General features: G+C 40.7%; 1 protein-coding gene across 1 annotated transcript in view; it reads left to right on the top strand.

The window, feature by feature from the left end:
• Positions 1-19,846, top strand: part of NAV3 (neuron navigator 3) — a 351,070-nt gene that overhangs the window by 153,650 nt on the left and 177,574 nt on the right. Inside the window, 2 exon segments of the mRNA XM_015561356.1 lie at positions 4,133-5,156; positions 16,891-17,006. Of these exon segments, the coding sequence (XP_015416842.1) occupies positions 4,133-5,156; positions 16,891-17,006 (1,140 nt within the window).

Below are 19,846 nucleotides of genomic sequence, written 5' to 3'. Positions count from 1 at the left end.
CCCCGAGTGGTCCCAGACTGTGACAGGGCACAGGCCGGACTGAGAGATCCCCCCCCGCCCCCCGCGTGCACAAATTTTTGTGCACTGGGCTACTAGTTGACTATATAAATGGCACAGAGACTAGAATTTGTGGTGACACCCACTCTGTAGGAGCTGTAGACGCTATCATTTCAGCTGGGGTTGTTATGCAATCTTCACTGAGAGGAGTCTAGAGAGACTCATTATTCCAATGCCCTCCTGATGCACAGCAGCTTATGATTTGCCCTCTTAATGAAACTTGAAGCTCCTCATTGCTGCTATATAGAGACAGGCTGGGGACAGATTTCAGTTGAGCTTAGAGAAGTGTCTTATACGTGTGTACTCATCTGAGAATAATTTTAAAGCTGTTGCTGTGACCATGATGGTGGATGTTCTAATTTGTAGTCCCCCCAGACTCCCTGCTCAGTGCAGTGATATTGAAATTCCTCTTCTGTACTTGAGCACTGATCGCAGTCTATCTAGCTAATGTCAGCACATTTCAAAAGCACCTTGACTATTTTTTACACCCTCTCCTCGCATCGCCACCAAAGTTCCCAGATATGCCAGGGTAGGAGTTATCCTGACTTCTTAATCCAGTTGCATAAACATGCATGACGCATGCTAAATATGTGACTAAAATGATGAAATAAAGGACATTAGGGAAACCTGATGGGCGGCTTTTTGTTTTCTGTGATCCCTCGCCATAAATTGCCAAACATCCAGGTGAATGTGGAACTGGCAAAGGTTTCGAATGTTCAAAGAGTGAAGAAAGTTAATGCAACACAGCTATGGAACATTTAGCAAATTTAGCCAGTCTGGGTACTGCCAGAAGAAACAAGCCTTTGAAACTGATAATACAAGCAATTGCCAGGATTTCTGAATCTGTTAAACCATTGCTGAGTCTGTTAAACCATTGACCAAGAGCACTGGCGGCATCTGGAAGCTCCTTAGCAATGTAGCATCTCAGAGCCTCTGCAGACCTGCATAATCACGTGGTGGGCGTTTAGTGAGGTCTCTGGTGATTCGTGTGCACAGTACAGATTGAGCACCCCTATGTGAGCCTCTATGTTAACCCCTCTGTGACAGTAATAGAGCTTGGGCTTTAGGGACACACAATGTGGGATCAAATCCGAGCTCCCCACAAACTCCTCACTAGTGGTGAATGAGTTCCTTAGGCTCTCAAAGCTTTGTTTCCACAAATACGAATTAGAAATAGGAGCCCTTCCCACCTCATGGGATTGTTGGGACACTAACGTGAGATAATGCAGTTAAAGAACCTTCAATAAAATGCCAGTTAGCATTATTATATTTGTAGTAATTATTAACATTATTTTCATTATAGAATAAAATATATTACAAATAACATTTGAGAGCCATGTAAGAAAGTGAGGATGAATTCAATATGATGCCATTATCTTTCCCTTAACAATATTCACGGCGTACTATGCTTTGATTGGGGGTGGAGGGCAATGTTTCTCTACAACTCTGTGTCCCAATGTATGTATGTATGTATATATTTTTAAATGTAAATAGAACAAAATTTTCACATAGTTCCCTAAAATAATTCTATAAAAGTTCCACCTGCTTCGAATGCTTACATAATACCCTAGCTCATCTATCTTGACTTTATTAAATATTGTACACCCCTTGTGCAACTCTGATTCCGTCCATTTTCTTTCCCCCTTTCTAGCCATTTAATATTTAATATATGCCTCTCATCATGTATAAGTCTGTTTTCTTTCCTCTGACTAGATTATGTGGTGTCTTAGACTGTCTTGCATAGACTAGCCACTCAGTAAATTTTAAAGATGGTGTGCATAGATTAAAATTCTAAAGATTGTAGGAACTGAATAGCATTGATCAATATTGCTGGAAATAATAGAAAAATAGAGCCATATATGTTGGACAAATCTCAGCAAAACAGTGAGGTCATGAACATGTACACAATTCAATGAAATTAAGAAAATTCACTGTTTGGAGGTGTTCTTAGTTTTCAGTTGAATCAAGGCAATTGAGAAAGAAAGTTCATTTGATATAATTCAACTAAAGGCATGACTTTGATAATCACTATTTTCTATAGTTAAGTTATCACCATATTTAATGAGCCATTAAACTTATCCACATACATTTGCAAAATAGCTTAATATAGCCATTGATATAATTAACTAGGATTCCAAGGTGAGTTCAGTTCTCAGTTTTATCCCTTACGAATTTTATAACTTTGTCCAGGTTGTTTAACCTCTTTGTGTTTCAGGGTTTTTTTTTGTGTGTGTTATGAGGGTGTTGTTTAAATAAGAGCGTGTTAATTAAAACTTTTGTTTCTGCTTTTGTATATGTGGGTCCTCTCTCTTTGTTTCTTAGTGAGTCTGTCTAACAGTTAATCAATCTTATTTATCTTTTTAAAGAACCAGCCCTTGGTTTCATTGACCTTTTGTATTGTGTGTGTGTTGTTTTTAATCTCTATGTCATTTATTTCTGCTCTAATTTGTATTATTTCCTTTCTTCTACTTATGCTAGGCTTTTCTTGTTCTTTTTCTAATTCTTTAAGTTGTAGGGTTATATAGTTTATTATTAATTTTTCTTGTATTTTTGTAGGCCCATAGTGCTATGAATTTCCCTCTAGACTGCTTTCACTGTGTCCCATATGTTTTGGGTAGTTCTGTGTTCATTTTCATTTGTTTCTAGAATTTTTTTTATTTATTTCTTGATCTCTGTAACCCATTCAATGTTTAATAACATGCTATTTAGCCTCCATGTATTTGAATATTTTGGGGTGTTTTTACTGTAGTTTATTTCTAATTTCATTCCATTGTGATCTGAGAAGATGCTTGATAAGATTTACATCTTCTTGAACTTGTAGAGACTTGTTTTGTCCTAACATGTGATCAATCTTTGAGAAAGACCCATGTGCACTTGAGAAGAATGTATATTCTGATGCTTTGGGGTGAAATGTTCTATAAATGTCAAATACATCTGATCCAGTGTGTCATTTAGAGTCTCTGTTTCCTTGTTAATTTTTTTCTCTGGAAGATCTATCCAGGGAAATCGGCAGGATATTAAAGTCCACTACTATGACTATATTGTTGATCTCTCCTATAACGTCCTCCAGAAGTTTTTTTTAAAATATATTTAGGTACTCCTATATTGGGTGCATATATGTTTACCAAGGTTATATCCTCTTGTTGGATCAATCCCTTTAGTATTATGTAGTGATCTTTATTGTCTTTTGTGATGGCCTTCATTTTGAAGTCCATTTTGTCAGATATGAATATTGCCAGCCAGGCCAAGGGACCTCACTGGTGCACGATCAGGGCGGGGAGAGACATGGGAAGTTGGCTAGTCGGGGAGGGACTGTGGGAGGACTCCAGGGCATGTTTGGCCTGTCTCGCTCAGTCATGATCAGCCACACCCCAGCAGCAAGCTAACCTACTGGTCGGAGAATCTGCCCCCTGGTGGTTAGTGCACGTCATGGTGAGCAGTTGAGTGGCCTTAGCATATTATTAGCATATTATTAGCATATTCCACTTTGATTGGTTGGACAGCCAACTGGTTGAATGGACACAGCATATTAGGCTTTTATTATATAGGATGTATGCATTTTTATATGTCTTAGTAGATTATTTGACCCATTTAAGATTATTTGACCCATTTAAAGGCTTTTTATACAAATAAAAATATACAATATTAACAAAAAGCTAAATCATGATTCATAAGCATATTTAATCAGATAATAATAAGGTAGGCTACCTATAGGTTTAGCAATTTCTAAATATTCACTATATGGCATATTTTTATAAGGCTAAATGGAATATCAGTTTACTGCTATGAGCTACATCAATAATTTAAAAAAAAAACATGCAGAATTGCTTAGGAGGAATAGTGTTTTATTCATCTTTAGATATTACTGCCTAGCAAAGTCCATTTGGGTCAAAGTAGTTTTAGAACCTAAAATAAAGCAAAACAACCACATCACAAAAGTGCCTGATGCCACAGGGCATGTCTGTCTTCAGTTTCAGAAGAAATACTTCTATGTGTCTGCAGTTAGGATTATGCAGTGGTATGGTATAAGTGGCCAAATCTAATCATCCTTTTCTGTACTACTTCTCTTGTCCAGATTCCTCCAAAGGACCTCAACCATCTTCAGGTATAAATGGGAACATGCAGCCCCCCACCACTGCTGGGCAGCCCCCTGCCTCCGCCATCCCTTCTCCGAGTGCCAAGCCCTGGCGCAGCAAGTCCATGAATGTCAAGCACAGTGCCACCTCCACCATGCTGACGGTAAAGCAGTCCAGCCCAGCCACCTCTCCCACCCCACCGACAGACAGACTGAAGCCCCCTGGCTCTGACGGGGTCAAAACAGCTCCCTCGGGACAGAAATCCATGCTAGAAAAATTCAAGCTGGTCAATGCCAGGACTGCTTTGCGTCCCCCGCAGGCTCCCAGTTCAGGACCCAGTGATGGTGGGAAGGATGACGATGTCTTTTCTGAATCTGGTGAAATGGAAGGTTTCAGCTGTGGTCTGAATAGCGGTGGCTCAACCAATAGCAGCCCCAAAGCGTCCCCTAAATTAGCCCCTCCAAAAGCTGGCAGCAAAAATCTCAGCAATAAAAAGTCTTTGCTCCAGCCAAAGGAAAAGGAGGACAAGAACAGGGACAAAAATAAAGTTTGCGCTGAAAAAGCAGTCAAGGATGAGAAGGACCAGGTGACGGAGACGGCTCCGAAAAAGACTTCTAAAATTGCAAGTTTGATCCCAAAGGGCAGCAAGACGACAGCCACCAAGAAGGAAAGCTTAATCCCGTCCTCCAGTGGGATTCCAAAACCGGGCTCCAAGGTGCCAACAGCAAAACAGACCATTTCACCGGGCAGCACAGCCAACAAGGAGTCTGAAAAATTCAGGACTACCAAGGGAAGCCCTTCCCAGTCCTTACCTAAGCCCGTCATCACCGAGAAAGCAAGCACATCCAATTGCCCTGCTCCTCTGGAAGGAAGGGAGGCCGGCCACGCTTCTCCCTCTGGTTCCTGTGTTGGGCCAGTGGCACAGGGCAGTGGGCAGACCACGGGAAATGGTGCTGTCCAGCTCCCTCAACAGCAGCAGCACAGCCACCCGAACACCGCCACGGTGGCTCCGTTCATTTACAGGTAAGCTGGCCTCCATTCATCCACAGCTGGAAACATCTGCAGGTCGGTGCACTCAGTGCAATAAGAAAGGTTGCTGGAGTCATGTCTTACATAGTCCTTTTGGAGCAGTGTTACATTCTGAAGATAGAGACCCAGAATTTAATTTTTCAAGATAAAACCTTCACTATGCTCTAATGCTCCCCTCCCATCCCCTCTCCTCCAGAACTTGAGGTCTTCAAAAGTTAACCAATTTGTTGCCAGAAGCAAACCAGAGGGCAGGTGCATGACTTTCTCTATTGCTATTGCTGCTGCTAATAAGACTTATTTTTTTATGATTAGTCTTTGAAAACAGTTCTAAGTTTTATAGAGTTTACAGATATTTTTGTTTTCACTGTGAGAGAGTATACCATAAAGGGACAGGCTCTGGAATCAGACAAAGGTAGTTTGAGTGCCCAGTTTTGCCTCTGACCAGCTGTATGACTTTGGACAGTTACTTAAATCTGTCTCTTTTTCTTCAGCTGTCAAGTAGGAACAATAGTATCTGCCTCATTGGGTTGGGGAAAATAGCAGGGATAACGTATATAAAATGTTTCCTATATATCCCGGCACATTGTAAATGTTCAGTATATATTCTTTATAAGGCATTGTTTTCCCAACATAGAATTTATATTAATTTCCCACACCTAGGCATGGCTTTCTAGGCAAAGAATAATGGCCTATATTCAAGGTATCCCCCCAAAATATATACACACTTTAACAGCTGATAGCTCAATTTTGAAAATGAGATATATTTTAATAAACACTGCCTCTATAATTATTCAAAGTGTATATGTACATTTTTGGGGATACCCTATATTTATTATATTTATACTTTATTTTTTTAAAAACAATGCATTCTATTTATTTTATTGTGTGTGTATGAAATTTATATCATATGTTATATTTTAAAATGTGTGTTCTACTCTACAGTTATAAAAATAGCACATTTGCCTATTGCTCCGAGGTTTGTTTTAATCGATTAGAAATATGTCAGTCACTGACGTGTTTCTATTTTTATTCCCTGTCCCTTCAGAGGAAAGAGCTTTGGGAGGAAAAATGTCAGCCCTTTTCTCAGGTCGGCAGTTCAGTAGCAGGAAAGAAATTTTCTGAACAGGAAGTGGCATCTGCTACAGTTCAGACAGAGTCATGGTTATATAGTTTACAGTTTATTAAATGTATTAAATGTATGGGTTTTTCAGTAAAGTAAATAATTACAGGCAAACCTCATTTCTCGAACATCTCCCATCTGGAACCATTCTGTTCTTCATCAAGTTGTTCACAGAAAAAGTGTTTCTGTTGATTATTGAACCAAAAGTCTCTCAGGCAACAAACAAAGGAGAAATACTTTTGTTGCTGGTGAGATGGACAATTAGCACCATTTTAAAACATAAAGAGGCCATCCAGAGTGCTAATGTTGCTAAGGGTGTGAAAAAAGTAATGATCCCAGGCAATTGATGAGGCAGAAAATCTGTTGTTGATTTGGATAAAGGAAAAGCAGTTAGTTAGCCAGTGACTGCATTTCAGAGGCAGTGATATATGAACAAGCGAAGATGCTGCATAACGACTTCCTGAAAAAAACCCCTGGAACAAGTGCTGAAAGTGATTCCCTTAAGGCTAGTAGGGGGTTGTTCAAATAATTTAAGAAAATAAGAGTGTATTTATAGATTAAACCATACATTAGACGTGTACTGTACATAGAAAGTTTAAAATAGAGAATCATTTGGGAGTCTGACACAGATTAATTCAATTTACATTATTTCTAGTGGAAAAAAATGATTCTGTTTTCAAAAAAATTGCTTATCAAACACCCTTCCAGAACGAATTAAGTTGGAGAACCGAGGTTCCACTGTATAATGATCTATTTTCCCTTAAAAATAAAATATGTCATTTGGATTATGTAGCCCCTGATATTCTTTCAATTCTGACTGCTCCAACCCCATTAAAAGACATTCCTGCAAAATCCCTGACAGACTTTGGAATTGAAAATCATTTGATAAATAATAATCATTTACTGTTTTATAATGATACTAGGGACCCCGTGCACAGATTCGCCCTCTCACAATCCAGGACCCCTCGGGGGATGTCAGACTGCCAGTTTTGGCCCAATCCCCACAGACCAGTCCGTGGGACCCCACTGGTGCACGAATTCATGCACCAGGCCTCTAGTATGCATAGAGATCTTTGGTCAATCTCTTCCCACCCTTCCCCCTCCCCTCTTCCCTTTGAGATTCATCAGTCTGTTCCATGTTCCCATGCCTGTGCATTGAGCATCTGCTCACAGTTGTTTGGTTGCTTAGGCTTATATATATATATAGTCTAGAGGCCCAGGGCACGAAATTTGTGCATGGGGGTGGGGGTCCCTCAGTCCATCCTGTACCCTCTCCAATCTGGGACCCTTTGGTGGATGTCTGACTGCCGGTTTAAGCCCGATCCAGCAGTTGGACACCCCCCTCGCAATCCAGGACCACTGGCTCCTAACTGCTCACCTGCCTGCCTGCCTGATCACCCTAACCACTCTGCATACCTACCTGATTTCCTCTAACTTTGGAAGATGTCTGGTCTAATTAGCATGTTACCCTCTTTATTCGTATAGATGCTCACTTTCTGAGTGCTTACTTAATGTAAGTCTCTGTTACAAAATTTTTGTGCATTTTATTTATTTTTATTTTTTTAAAATATATTTTTATTGATTTCAGAGAGGAAGGAAGAGGGAGAGAGAGAGAGAAACACCCATGATAAGAGAGAATCATGGATCGGCTGCCTCCTGCAAGTCTCCTACTGGGGATTGTACCCGCAACCCGGGCATGTGCCCTTGACCGGAATCGAACCTGGGACCTTTCAGTTCACAGGCCGATGCTCTATCCACTGAGCCAAACTGGCTAGGGCAAACCTTTGTGCATTTTATGAGCATTTTCTTATTTGTACTTTATCAGAAACCATGAGAATGGAATGTTATTCCCACTCTATAGAGGTGAAGAAACAGATTTCAAGTCAGATTAGTGATAATCTCTTAAAGTCACAGGGCTACTAGGAGTTTACCTATGAACCCAAATCTGCCTGAGTCTACAGCATGCCCTCCTTTGCTGATCAGTTCTTTCTGCATTATAAAAGTAAGAGGTATTGTTACGGGGAAAATTCTGGCTGGGAAAATGTCAATGGTAGATTTTTTAAAATTATATGTAATACCTTAATCAATAAAGAGAGAGAAAAAAACAAACAAACATCCTATCTAATAAAGAGGAAATATGCTAATCGCAAAGATGGTGGCGCCCACAGCCAAAAAGGAGGGAATATGCTAATTGACTGACCCACCCTAAAAGATGGCAGTGCCCACAGCCGATAATGAGGGAATATGCTAATTGACTACCATGCCCTCAAAGGTGGCTGCGCCCACAGCCACAAGATGGCAGCGCCCAGTCCCCTCAGCCCTGCTGGGGCACCTGCCTCCAGAGTCCCCCAGTACCCTCATCCCCCAGCCTCGGATGGCAGCTGCCCAGTTGCCCAGCTGCCCAGGGCCAGCCTGAGGTGCAGGCAAGCCTCAGATGGAGGCTGCCCAGCTACCTAGGGCTGCCTGAGACTCAGGTAACCAGGGCCGGCTGAAGCTTGCACTGCTGGCAGTGGCAACAGCAGGGTGTGATGGGGCGACACCTCCCCCTGATTGCTGCGTTGCCTCCCGCCCCTGAGGGCTCCCAGACTGTGAGAGGGGGCAGGCGGGTTGAGGGACCCCCCCCTCCAGTGCATGAATTTTCATGCACTGGGCCTCTAGTAATTCCTTTATAATGGGAAATATATAATCACCCAAAAGTATTATATATGTTTTTTAGGCAGCCCTAACTGGTTTGGCTCAGTGGATAGAGCGCCAGCCTGTGGACTCAAGGGTCCCAGGTTCGATTCCAGTCAAGGGCATGTACCTTGGTTGTGGGCACATCCCCAGTAGGGGGTGTGCAAGAGGCAGCTGATCGATGTTTCTCTCATGGATGTTTCTAACTTTCTATCCCTCTCCCTGCCTCTCTGTAAAAAATCAAGTGATGGAAATAATGGTGTGGGGTTTTTTTAGTTATATATATATTATTGACAGTATTATAGATGTCCCCTATTTCCCCCACTTTGCCCTTCTCCACCCAGTCCCCACCCCTTCCCAGGCATATATTTTTAAAAATAAATAACCTTAAAAAAAAGGAAAAGTTTGATGGCTGATGCAGATTTTTTTTTTCCCTTTTCTCGGCCAACTTCTAGGTCATGCTAGGTCATTAATTATTTCTTCTGGGACTCTAATATACTCCTCCTAATATATTCTTGCAAATTGAATGTTCAGAATCCTAAAAATATAATGCTGGGTTCTAGGAGTTAATGGATATCTTTTTAGTCCTACTTCCTATGCAATGCAAGGATATTCTATATTAAATTTTTATAACTCATTTATCACTAAAATGTAGTAAAAGTAGTTTTGAATTTGGTATATCTTTAACCATTTAATGAGTAGATATAACTAAGGTCAAAGGTGAGAATTTTCATTGAATTAAAAGTTTCTTTCTTAAAATTCTCACCTTCTACTCTTCCTTCAAAATATCAACATTTCTTTGTCTTTCCACCTCCCTTTCCCCTGGTCCAAGATTGTCACTACCAATGCTCACCTAGTTCCCAATGACTCTTCCAACTTCCCCTGTAGACCTTTCCAATATCATTCTTCATACATAAAAGTATTACTTGTAGATGTCATTTTCAGTAGAGACCATCTATTGGATGTCTATAACTCTTAAAATATGAAACTCAAATGTGTTACAAAGACCTATAAAGAGCTGCATAATCTGGCCCTCTCAGTATGCATGCATCTCTGTGTGTGTTAATATGTGTATGAAGCACGGTGAGGAAAGTACTATGTCTTCAACCTGTAAAATGGATTATAACTGGGAGAGGTCAAGGTAGTATAAACCACACCGAACGGCTAGAGGAAGGAGAAAGTTACCAACTTTTGGAGGTTTCTTTCTTAAGAGTTGAATTAAAGTCCCATTTATAGGAAGTAAATAAAGAGGAAGGAGAAGAACATAGTTAAAATGGGGCAAAAAAGCCTATTTTTAACTGTTCCTCCTATTTCTTGGTGTCTACCCTTTATATTGTATTTTTAAACTTTGTTTTTCTTGCCTGCAGTTCAAAAATTATCCTACCTTCTTCAGACCTTCCACAAAATACCTACGTTATTTCCACGAGTCATTTTTCTTCCATTGCGTTTCATTCATTACTTTAGAGCTACATTCTTTGTGCTTGCAAAGATATATGCAGTAACATAGTGAATTAGTAAAATTCAGAAGAAAAGAGAGACCTGTACATTATTCCTAATCATCAGTCTTTTTAGCAGCTCCTAACAAAATTTCAAACTAGCCATGAACAAGATTGAGAACTCATCTATTTTTAGCTCTACATTCTTTGTCTTTATTTTCTGACCATTTGTAGTAAATGCCAAGAAAATAATGCATTGGACAGAAAGCAAACTCCTAAAGCAGCAGTTCTCAACCTGTGGGTCGCGACCCCTTTGGGGGTCAAACGACCCTTTCACAGGGGTCGCCTAAATACATCCTGCATATCAGATATTTACATTATGATTCATAACAGTAGCAAAATTACAGTTATGAAGTAGCAATAAAAATAATTTTATGGTTGGGGGTCACCACAACATGAGGAACTGTATTAAAGGGTCACGGCATTCGGAAGGTTGAGAACCATTGTTAGTCAAAGGGAGCAGAACCAGGGGTGAGGGTAATTTGCAAAAGAAAAGAGAAGCCCAATCCTTAGATGAGGCAAGGCAATGTTATAGAGAGAAGAAAATCACCTTGCTTTTTAAATGCATTCATTAAACATAAGTGAAAGGGCGAGGACTATGCCCTCCATCTTACCCTAGCAGCCATGTGCTCGGCAAGGCTTCTTCCCAGAAGCCCAAGCCTCTGCTAGCCATGCCCAGGATTTCTTTAAACTAACCAATGACAATCAAGGGACGTGCGCACCATAGATATGACCACATCCTGTGTAACAGGACACCGACTTGCACCTGGCCAATCAGCGGGGCCCACAGTCATCTCTCCTCCCCTCACTCCACCCTCCTATTAAAACCCCTTTTTTCCCACGGGGCTGGCACTTTCGTCTCGCTGTTGTGTCGGTAGAGGCTGGGAGCCAGACCCCGGGCTGTAATAATAATAAAGACTCTCTGCTTTTGCATCGGACTCGGCTGGCTCCCTGTTGGTCTATTGGGGATCTTGAAATCTGGGCATAACAATAAGCAGAGACCTTTTGTACACATTCGATTTGTAAATTTAGGTCAAGAAAGTCTGAATTTATAGGTGAGTGTTTTTTATAAATATATAATGTTTCTTATATATAGCTTCATGTGTTCTCAAAAGAGGTTTTTGTTGTAACAAGTTTTTGTGAGATTTCAAATTTGCCTGAAAGTGACAATGAGAAATTGACATTATACCTTCTTCTAAAAGACAAAGAATGCAACATATTAGATTTGAAAATACCCATGTGGTTGTAAGTTTGGCTTATTTATAGAACCAATAGATTGAGTAGGAGGATCTGTGAGTTTACAGAGATTAAAATGTAGAGCATGTAACCATGCAGAGAGAGCTTTTGTAAGCCCCGAAGCTACTTTTGCCGATTATGCTGCAATTGTGGTTTTATGGGAACTGGGCATAATTGGTCATCAGCACAAAAAGCTTATTGAAGGCTTGCTTTAAAAGCTTAAATTTGCTAGGTTGGATGTATATCTGTGCATCAGACAGCAGTTTAAACGCCTTCGCACAGCAATATTTTTTAGGCTGGACAACAGAGACACGTCTAGAAGAGGGCCTGTTGTGTAGCACTGCTGGGAGTTGGCAGTCTCAGCAGGGGAACTTCATTAAGGGCCCTTCTGCACTTGGCTTACAAGGTTCACTGCCAGATCGCCTAATCATGCCATTGCCGTTTGTTTCTTCTTTCTGCATTTTGCTTTTTCTTGGGGAAAAAATTTTAACTTACAGGAACTTTGCAAGAATAATACAAAGAACTCCCATACACACTTAAGTCCTCACACCCAGTTGTCATATCTTCCTAATATCCCTCATTCTGGAATGGTTCTTCAGTAGTTTCTTGCTAGAATGTTTTTTTAATTTAGGTTTATCTGATAGTTCCTCATGATTCGACCCATATTATATATATATATATGTATTTGATTTATCTGGATGGAAATAATTCAGTGTTTTTTCTATTAGGTTTCATACAGTATTGATACTTTCCATTTTGGTGGTATCAAATTGATCACTTAAGAGAATGTCTGCCATGGTTTTCTACTCTAGAGTTATTTTATACCATTTTTATTTACTAAGTATTTTGAGACTGTGTGTAAAAATTCTATTATTTAATCTACTTTTACCCTTATTTAGCATCCATTGAGGTTTCTTGCCTGAATTAATAATTTACTCCAGTGGATGACAAATGATCTATACTAATAAAAGGATAATATGCTAATTAGACCAGATAGACCAGACATCATTCCGCACGTCCTTCCTGACAAAGCTGGAGTCTGCCAGCTGCCTGGCAGGCCCCAGGCAAAGCTGGCCAGGGTCCCAGGTGCCTGCAGCCAGCCAGAGGGAGGGAAGCCCAGGTCCCAGGTGCAGCAGCTGAGGCAGAGGTGGTTAGGGGCAATCAGGCAGGCAGGTAGGTGAACAGTTAGGAACCAATGGTCCCGAATTGTGAGAGGAATGTTCGATTGCCAGTTTAGGCCCAATCTCGCAGGAATCGGGCTTAAACCGGCAGTCAGACATCCCCCGAAGGGTCCCAGAGTGGAGAGGGTGCAGACCTCAGCTTTTATCTAAGGAGTCCTGATTTTTTTTGTACAGAAACCAAGACCTCACTGCTCCTCACTTTTTCTAAATGGATAAATAATATGTATGTACACACACACACACACACACACACACACACACACACACACTTCTTTATATCATTACTAGAGGCCTGGTGCATGAATTCATGCACCAGTGGGGTCCCTTGGCCTGGCCTGTGGGATTGGACTGAAACTGGCTCTCTGACATCCCCAGAGGGGTCCTGGATTGCAAGAGGGCGCAAGCCAGGCTGAGGGACCCTACTGGTGCACAATCAGGCTGGGGAGGACTGTGGGAGGGATCCAGGGCGGGAAGGATACTGGAGGTTGGCCTGCCAGGGAAGGACCATAGGAGGGTTCCAGGGCGTGTCCAGCCCATCTCACTCAGTCCCCATTAGCCAGACCCCAGCAGCAAGCTAACCTACCGGTTGGAGCATCTGCCCCCTGGTGGTCAGGGCACATCATAGTGACTGGTCTACCAGTAGACTGTCGGCCCCCTGATGGTCAGTGCACATCATAGTGAGAGGTTGAGTGGCCTTAACATATCATTAGCATATTACAGTTTGATTGGTTGAATGGCCGACCAGACGATGGGACACTTAGCATATTAGGCTTTTATTATATAGGATTTATCTCATTATCTATTATTATCTACAATAATAAAATAGTAATATGCTAATTAGACCAGACAGCCAAATGACCTTCCGATCAACCTTCTGGATGAAACCAGGGCTGTGAGGGCTGAGGCAGCCACTGCGGCTGCAAGGGCCGTGCCCCTTGCATGAATTTCATGCATCGGGCCTCTAGTATATAAATATCATATCTGGCCTGGGCCCTGACTGTCATCTGTCTTCCTTCCACCAGGAAGGAGAGAAGAAAGCATACCTATTGCTGGTTCTAGAAAGATATTTGCTTTTCATTCCATTTTGTTAGGTTTGTGGAGCAGGAGCTATAAGCCCATTCATTAATATTGTTGACTTAAACTAGTTCTATTGTACCAACATTTATGACTATAATCATATCAAGACAAAGCCACAGGGAGATTTTTTAAAATATAAATCAATATATAAATCCATATATATAAAATTTGAAGATTGATAGTATCTGGGATTTACTGCTGAGTTCCTTTAAATGGCATATTAACTAATAGTTTCTTTCTCTTACCAGTAAAACTTAAGTTATAAAGATTAAAATTTAGTATAGACTAGTAGATATTGTCACATTCAAATATTGTCTGTTATTAACTTCGTGACTGAGCTAACTCTCAGCTAAGGGAACCTGACATGTAATAAAATACTCAGTGTCCAGAAGCATTTGGAAGGAGTTCAATTGTAGGGTAGTGGTTAACAGAATGGTATTTATAGGTTTAAGTATAGCTTATGTATCTACCAGCTTCTCATGTAGGGCAAAACGTTAAACTTCTAGAGACCTTAATTTATCCATGGCACATACATTGCAGGTATCTTAATACATTCTGGCTACTGTAACAAAGATTCTATATCCTGATTGGCTTAAACAACAAACATTTATTTCTCACTTTCTGGAGGCTGGGGAAGTCCAGGATCATGTGCTGGCAAATTTGGTGTCTGGTGAAGGCCTTGCTTCCTGGCTCACTGTGACGTCCTTCTCACCTGGCAGAAGGGACAGGGAGCCCTCTGATTGCCTGTTTTATAAGGGAACTAATCCCACTCATGAGGGCTCCACTCGCATGACCTCAGCACACCCCAAAGGCTGCACCTCCAAATACCATTACATTAGGTCTCAGCATATGAATTTGGGGGGGAAATCATTTAACCATAGCAGCAGGATGGTTGTGAAGTTTGAGTGACAGGCCATCAGTAAAACACTATGCATAGTACTTGGCACATAGTAAATACACAGGAAATAAACAGGAAACAGCTTTTGTATTAATCATTGGTGAAGTCTAGACTTTAACCACTACAACTCAGTAACAGACACTAGCCCAAAGGGCCTGGCTTATTTGAACTCTAACTAAATTAAATGGAATTGTCGCAATGCTACATCTTATGGTTGCAATCGGTACTCGTAACATGCCGGCCATCTCGTAAATGTGCAGTAAGGTAGTGTGTGCATGCTTGCCTCTGCTGAATATTTTGAAGGACCATCATGATGCTCACTTTTCTTTTCTAGCAAATATGAGGGAATTACAGTGTCAGTTTATGTGAGAGCAGTGAATGATACCACTGCAATATGTCAAAGTGCACCTTATGATTAGAGAATACCATTGATTCTGAAGTCTTCATAAATTGTTTCATTAATCAATCCCCACACCTTTTATCTTACTGGAATGAAGCACACCCCAAACAGAAGACCTGCTGGGAATGTTCAGATAGCTAACTGAACCTCTTTGATCATGTGTATAAGTTTCACATCTTAACCAGTTAGCAATGAGTGTCCATCTAGATAGCGGAGTTAAAACCTGACTCCAGCCGAACCGGTTTGGCTCAGTGGATTGAGCTTCGGCCTGTGGACTCAAGGGTCCCAGGTTCGATTCCGGTCAAGGGCATTTACCTTGATTGCAGGCACATCCCCAGTGGGGGGTATGCAGGAGGCAGCTGATCGATCTCTCTAATAGATATTTCTAACTCTCTGTCCCTCTCCCTTCTTCTCTGTAAGAAATCAATAAAATATATTTAAAAAACACACAAAAAAACCTGACTCCAAATAATGAGGTAGAAGCTGGTGAAATGACTGTCTGTGACCTGTGTAGAGCCGAGATCAGGGCCCATTTAGATGTATATACAAATCAAAGATGACTTCTACATCCTTTTTGTAATTATTTGAAGTCTACCTTTTCCATGTTCTTCATCACTAATGTTGGTAACTCATATAGGGAATACCTTCGAAAATACACTAAAGAAGTTAAAAACAGGGTAAATCAGATAATATCTTGTGACTTAAACCAAAATCACATTAAAGGGTGAATCAGCCACTATGCACTGCCACATTAAAAATAAAATAAAACAATGGCTTCTAAGACATGACCCAGCTGTCAAAAGCATGAATCCTTTTTATAAAGGAGCGTCTCAGGCAGGGGATGTAGGACTCAGCCAATGGAATTGAGTCCTAGGTCTCATATACAGGGGAAGATAGCCACAGTCAGCTCCTGGGGAATACTCTTTAGGATTTTTTTTTCTTTTTCTTTCCTTTCTTTTTTTTTTGAGCAAAGCAAAAACTCTTCTCCCAAAATACATTCTGAATATCCTTTGCTCCATACGGATTTTCCTAGAGGGAGATACTGTGAATGTGTGTAACCAGCGTGGTCACGAGCACTCAGGCTCCTGTGACAGCCGTGGGTCTTGTTCTGATAAGAATTGCTGGCACTGGGCTTAGACAGCCATCTCGGGGAACCACTTAATGTGACTCAGCTTCTGTGAGATCAGTCGGCGAATACTGAGCCTGCATGACTCTAAGCCAGCCCTGGCTCCCAGCCAGTGCGCCAAGGCACCAAGGCTCCAGGCTTCTTGGCCGGCAGCCAGTAAGCTTTCTCTGGGGTCTCTAATCTCATTACATACTCTCCATTTGAACTTATTCAGCGAGTAATAAAAATCCTAGAAAACTTCAGAGGACTTTCCCCCCTTCCTTTATAGACAGCAGGCTAAGGAAGGCACAGAGGCCCACAAGAAACAAGCCCAAGTGGAATAGAATACAGTAGACTTCAGAAGTCAGTAGGGAGGGGCAGGGAAATTCTCCTATATTCAGACAGCTTTGGAATGCCCCAGTCATAAAGGCTTTCTTACCTCTATAGGAAACTTTTATATGTCGACTTCTTATAATAAAGAACTTGAATGAGTCCTGGCAACAGCAATTGCTATTTGTTTCTGTCTTCTTGGTTAATTTCAGAGCACATTCAGAAAATGAAGGTACTTCTTTATCATCTGCTGACTCCTGTACCAGTCCTACTAAGATGGATTTATCATACAGCAAGACAGCTAAGCAGTGCCTAGAGGAGATATCTGGTAAGTAACCTGATTGATGCGTGGGTCAAGCCTCAGAATTTTGGAAATATCTCCCTAAGTCTTTTATTAAAATCACATTTGTGCTATCTTATTCCTCTTGAGTGTAAATGGACTGTGTACATCTCATGCTTCACAGATTCTTAGGTATTTGGTTGTTCTGTTTAGGGTGATCTCTTTGTGAAGATTTCTGTAGAGAACAGTAGTGCTTTTAGGGCCTGGTATTTTAAGTAATTGTTGCCCTTGGTCAAATTGAATATAATAAGGGAAAACCTAGAGAATGTTCTATTGTTAATAAGGCAGCCCTTGGATATATTTAGACTTCTTAAAAATATTGAGGATCAGGTGTCAGTGTTCGTTTTTCATGACCAATACAACCTGCCCTATCTTCAGTTCTGTACTGTTGAGAACACTGCAAATGTGTGTTATGGAAAAAATCTAATTACAGAAATATTTTTAAATATATGAAAAATGTAAGAAAACAAATACATATAGAGTGGGGCCTTGCCTTACGAGTGTCCCGACTAGTGAGTTTTTTGAGATACGAGCCGTCTCTTGGCCGATTTTTTGCTTTGAGCTGCAAGCTAAATTTCGGGTTACGAGCCAGCTTCCGATACCCCACCGCTAGTTGGCGCAGCAAACGTCACAGTGAATGCCACAACATCAGCCCAGCATCACGTGTCTCACTTGTTCACAATTGATTTGACATATGAGTAATTTGAGTTACGAGCTCCATCATGGAACGAATTAAACTCGTAAGTCAAGGCCCCACTGTACATACCCTAGACACAGTTTGTCAGATACTTAAGTGTATAAAACAGAATTCTCAACTTTAGTCTAATGCTTTTCCTAGGACCCATAAGCCTAAGCATATATGGAAGGCCTTTGGTGTAATTTTATTACATACTTGAGGCTTGATGCACGAAATTCGTGCAGGAGTAGGCCTTCCTTCCCCTGGTTGCTGGCACCAGCTTCCCTCTGGCACCTGTGACCCAGGCTTCCCTTGCAGCCCCAGCTTCATCCTGAAGGATGTCTCATCTAATTAGCATATTATACTTTTATTTTTTATAGATAATTTGGTACATGAGTAACTAAGTAAGCTCTTAGCAAAATATACTGCTCCTAAGGGGAAAGAGAGTTTAAGAACATTTTTATCTGTTACTAAGCATAAGGATGCATGGGAGTAGAGATACGTCTGTTATCCCAAAATATCTCTGGCTCAGCCCTTTTATATTCCAAAGCAAAAACCTAAAATAATTGCTTAATTTAAAATATTACTGTAGTACTCCAAGGATGTAGAGTATTTCCCTGAAGCTCATGAAAGTAACCATATCACAAATTTGGGGGTTAAGAAACCTCCTGCCTGGGCTGACCTAAAACATGTTGGCAAGAATTAGCCATCACTGCCATACCCACCAATGGGTATTGACAACAACAACAGCACAGCATCCCAAGATTCCTTTTGGGATTGACACCAGTGGTCTCATTTAGGCATCAGAGGTTTCGTGTGACTATTACAGAGGGCCATGGCAGGGGAAAGGTAGAAATGGTGATGCCAAAGCATAGCTATGGGGTTGGAATTTGTAGATTTTCCAAATACTTGGGGGAAGTGTTGCCTTTCCCATAGCTCCAATAGCCCCAGGGGCAAAATGATGATGCTGATCCACATTGAGACTAGATGCTTTTTAAGCTTAGTGTGGCATGAAGATACATATGCTCCAGGAATGTATTTTTTCATGAATGTCATCAATATGCCTATAAAATACTAGAGTTCAAATCTGTAAGGAAAAATGCTTTTAGTACAGTTTGGATACTAATCTTATGTGAATTTTGCAAAGGAACATTGTTTTTATCTGAAATTAATATATTTCTAATTAAATAAATAATCCCTATTTGATTTTTCTCTCATTTCTTATTTTGTCTACCACTAGATTATTTTTTCATATTTCAGGTTAATATATTTATTTAATGTTTTGATCTTTTACACTTGATCTTAGCCAAAAGGCCGAGAAGTGATTAATGTTTTGATCTTTTAATGGGATACTACTTAAAAGTAAAATATAAACTAGACTTTAACACAATATAATAATATTATAAAGTGTATATATTATTTTGTAGCAATAATTAGTTTATATAGAATCATGGATTTGAGTTTGTGATTTAGGCAGAAATACAATAAAAGAAAGAAAACTGCCCAGCCAGTGTGTCTCAGTGGTTGAGTGTCAACTTATGAACCAGGAGGTCAAGGCTTGATCCCCAGTGTTGGATATGCAGCAGGCCGCCGATCAATGCTTATCTCTCATCACTGATGTTCTTTCATTCTCTCCCTCTCTATTCCTCTCAGAAATCAATAAAAGTATATATTATTAAAACATAAAATAAATGCTGAAATGAGGCTCATCTGATTGTGTAATTATTATTATTTGTAGTGAAAATTTCTTTCAATGCAAACTTGAAATTTGTGGAAGGGAGATGGTACTCACTTATGGTTAGTAAGCTATACATTGAGTTCCATGATCTGAGACCTCTGGATGAGGGTATGGCAGTGACCAATGCTGAGAGGATGACTAGCACATTCTGACCTTCTCTTCAGTGAGCGTGTCTTCTAATCCTTCCTGAGATGCTTATTCTCATGGTCATACTCTAGATCCAGGCATCTTCAGAATCTGCACCTTCTCTATAAACTGACTTCCATGCACCTCATTTTTGCTGATTACAGCCTCCTCTCTTGTCAGTGTTTTTTTTATTTCCTTACTCCACCACTGGTTCTACTAGGACTTCCAATTCATTGATTCCACTACTCTCCCGAATTCTGTGTATTATTTCTGCCGCCCTCTGCCCCC

This window comes from Myotis davidii, unplaced genomic scaffold, assembly GCF_000327345.1.
Source record: "Myotis davidii unplaced genomic scaffold, ASM32734v1 scaffold415, whole genome shotgun sequence".
In the NCBI taxonomy this organism is placed as follows: Eukaryota; Metazoa; Chordata; class Mammalia; order Chiroptera; family Vespertilionidae; genus Myotis; species Myotis davidii.
The sequence above is the reverse complement of the archived record's forward strand: the minus strand, read 5'-3'. Positions and strand labels throughout refer to the sequence as shown.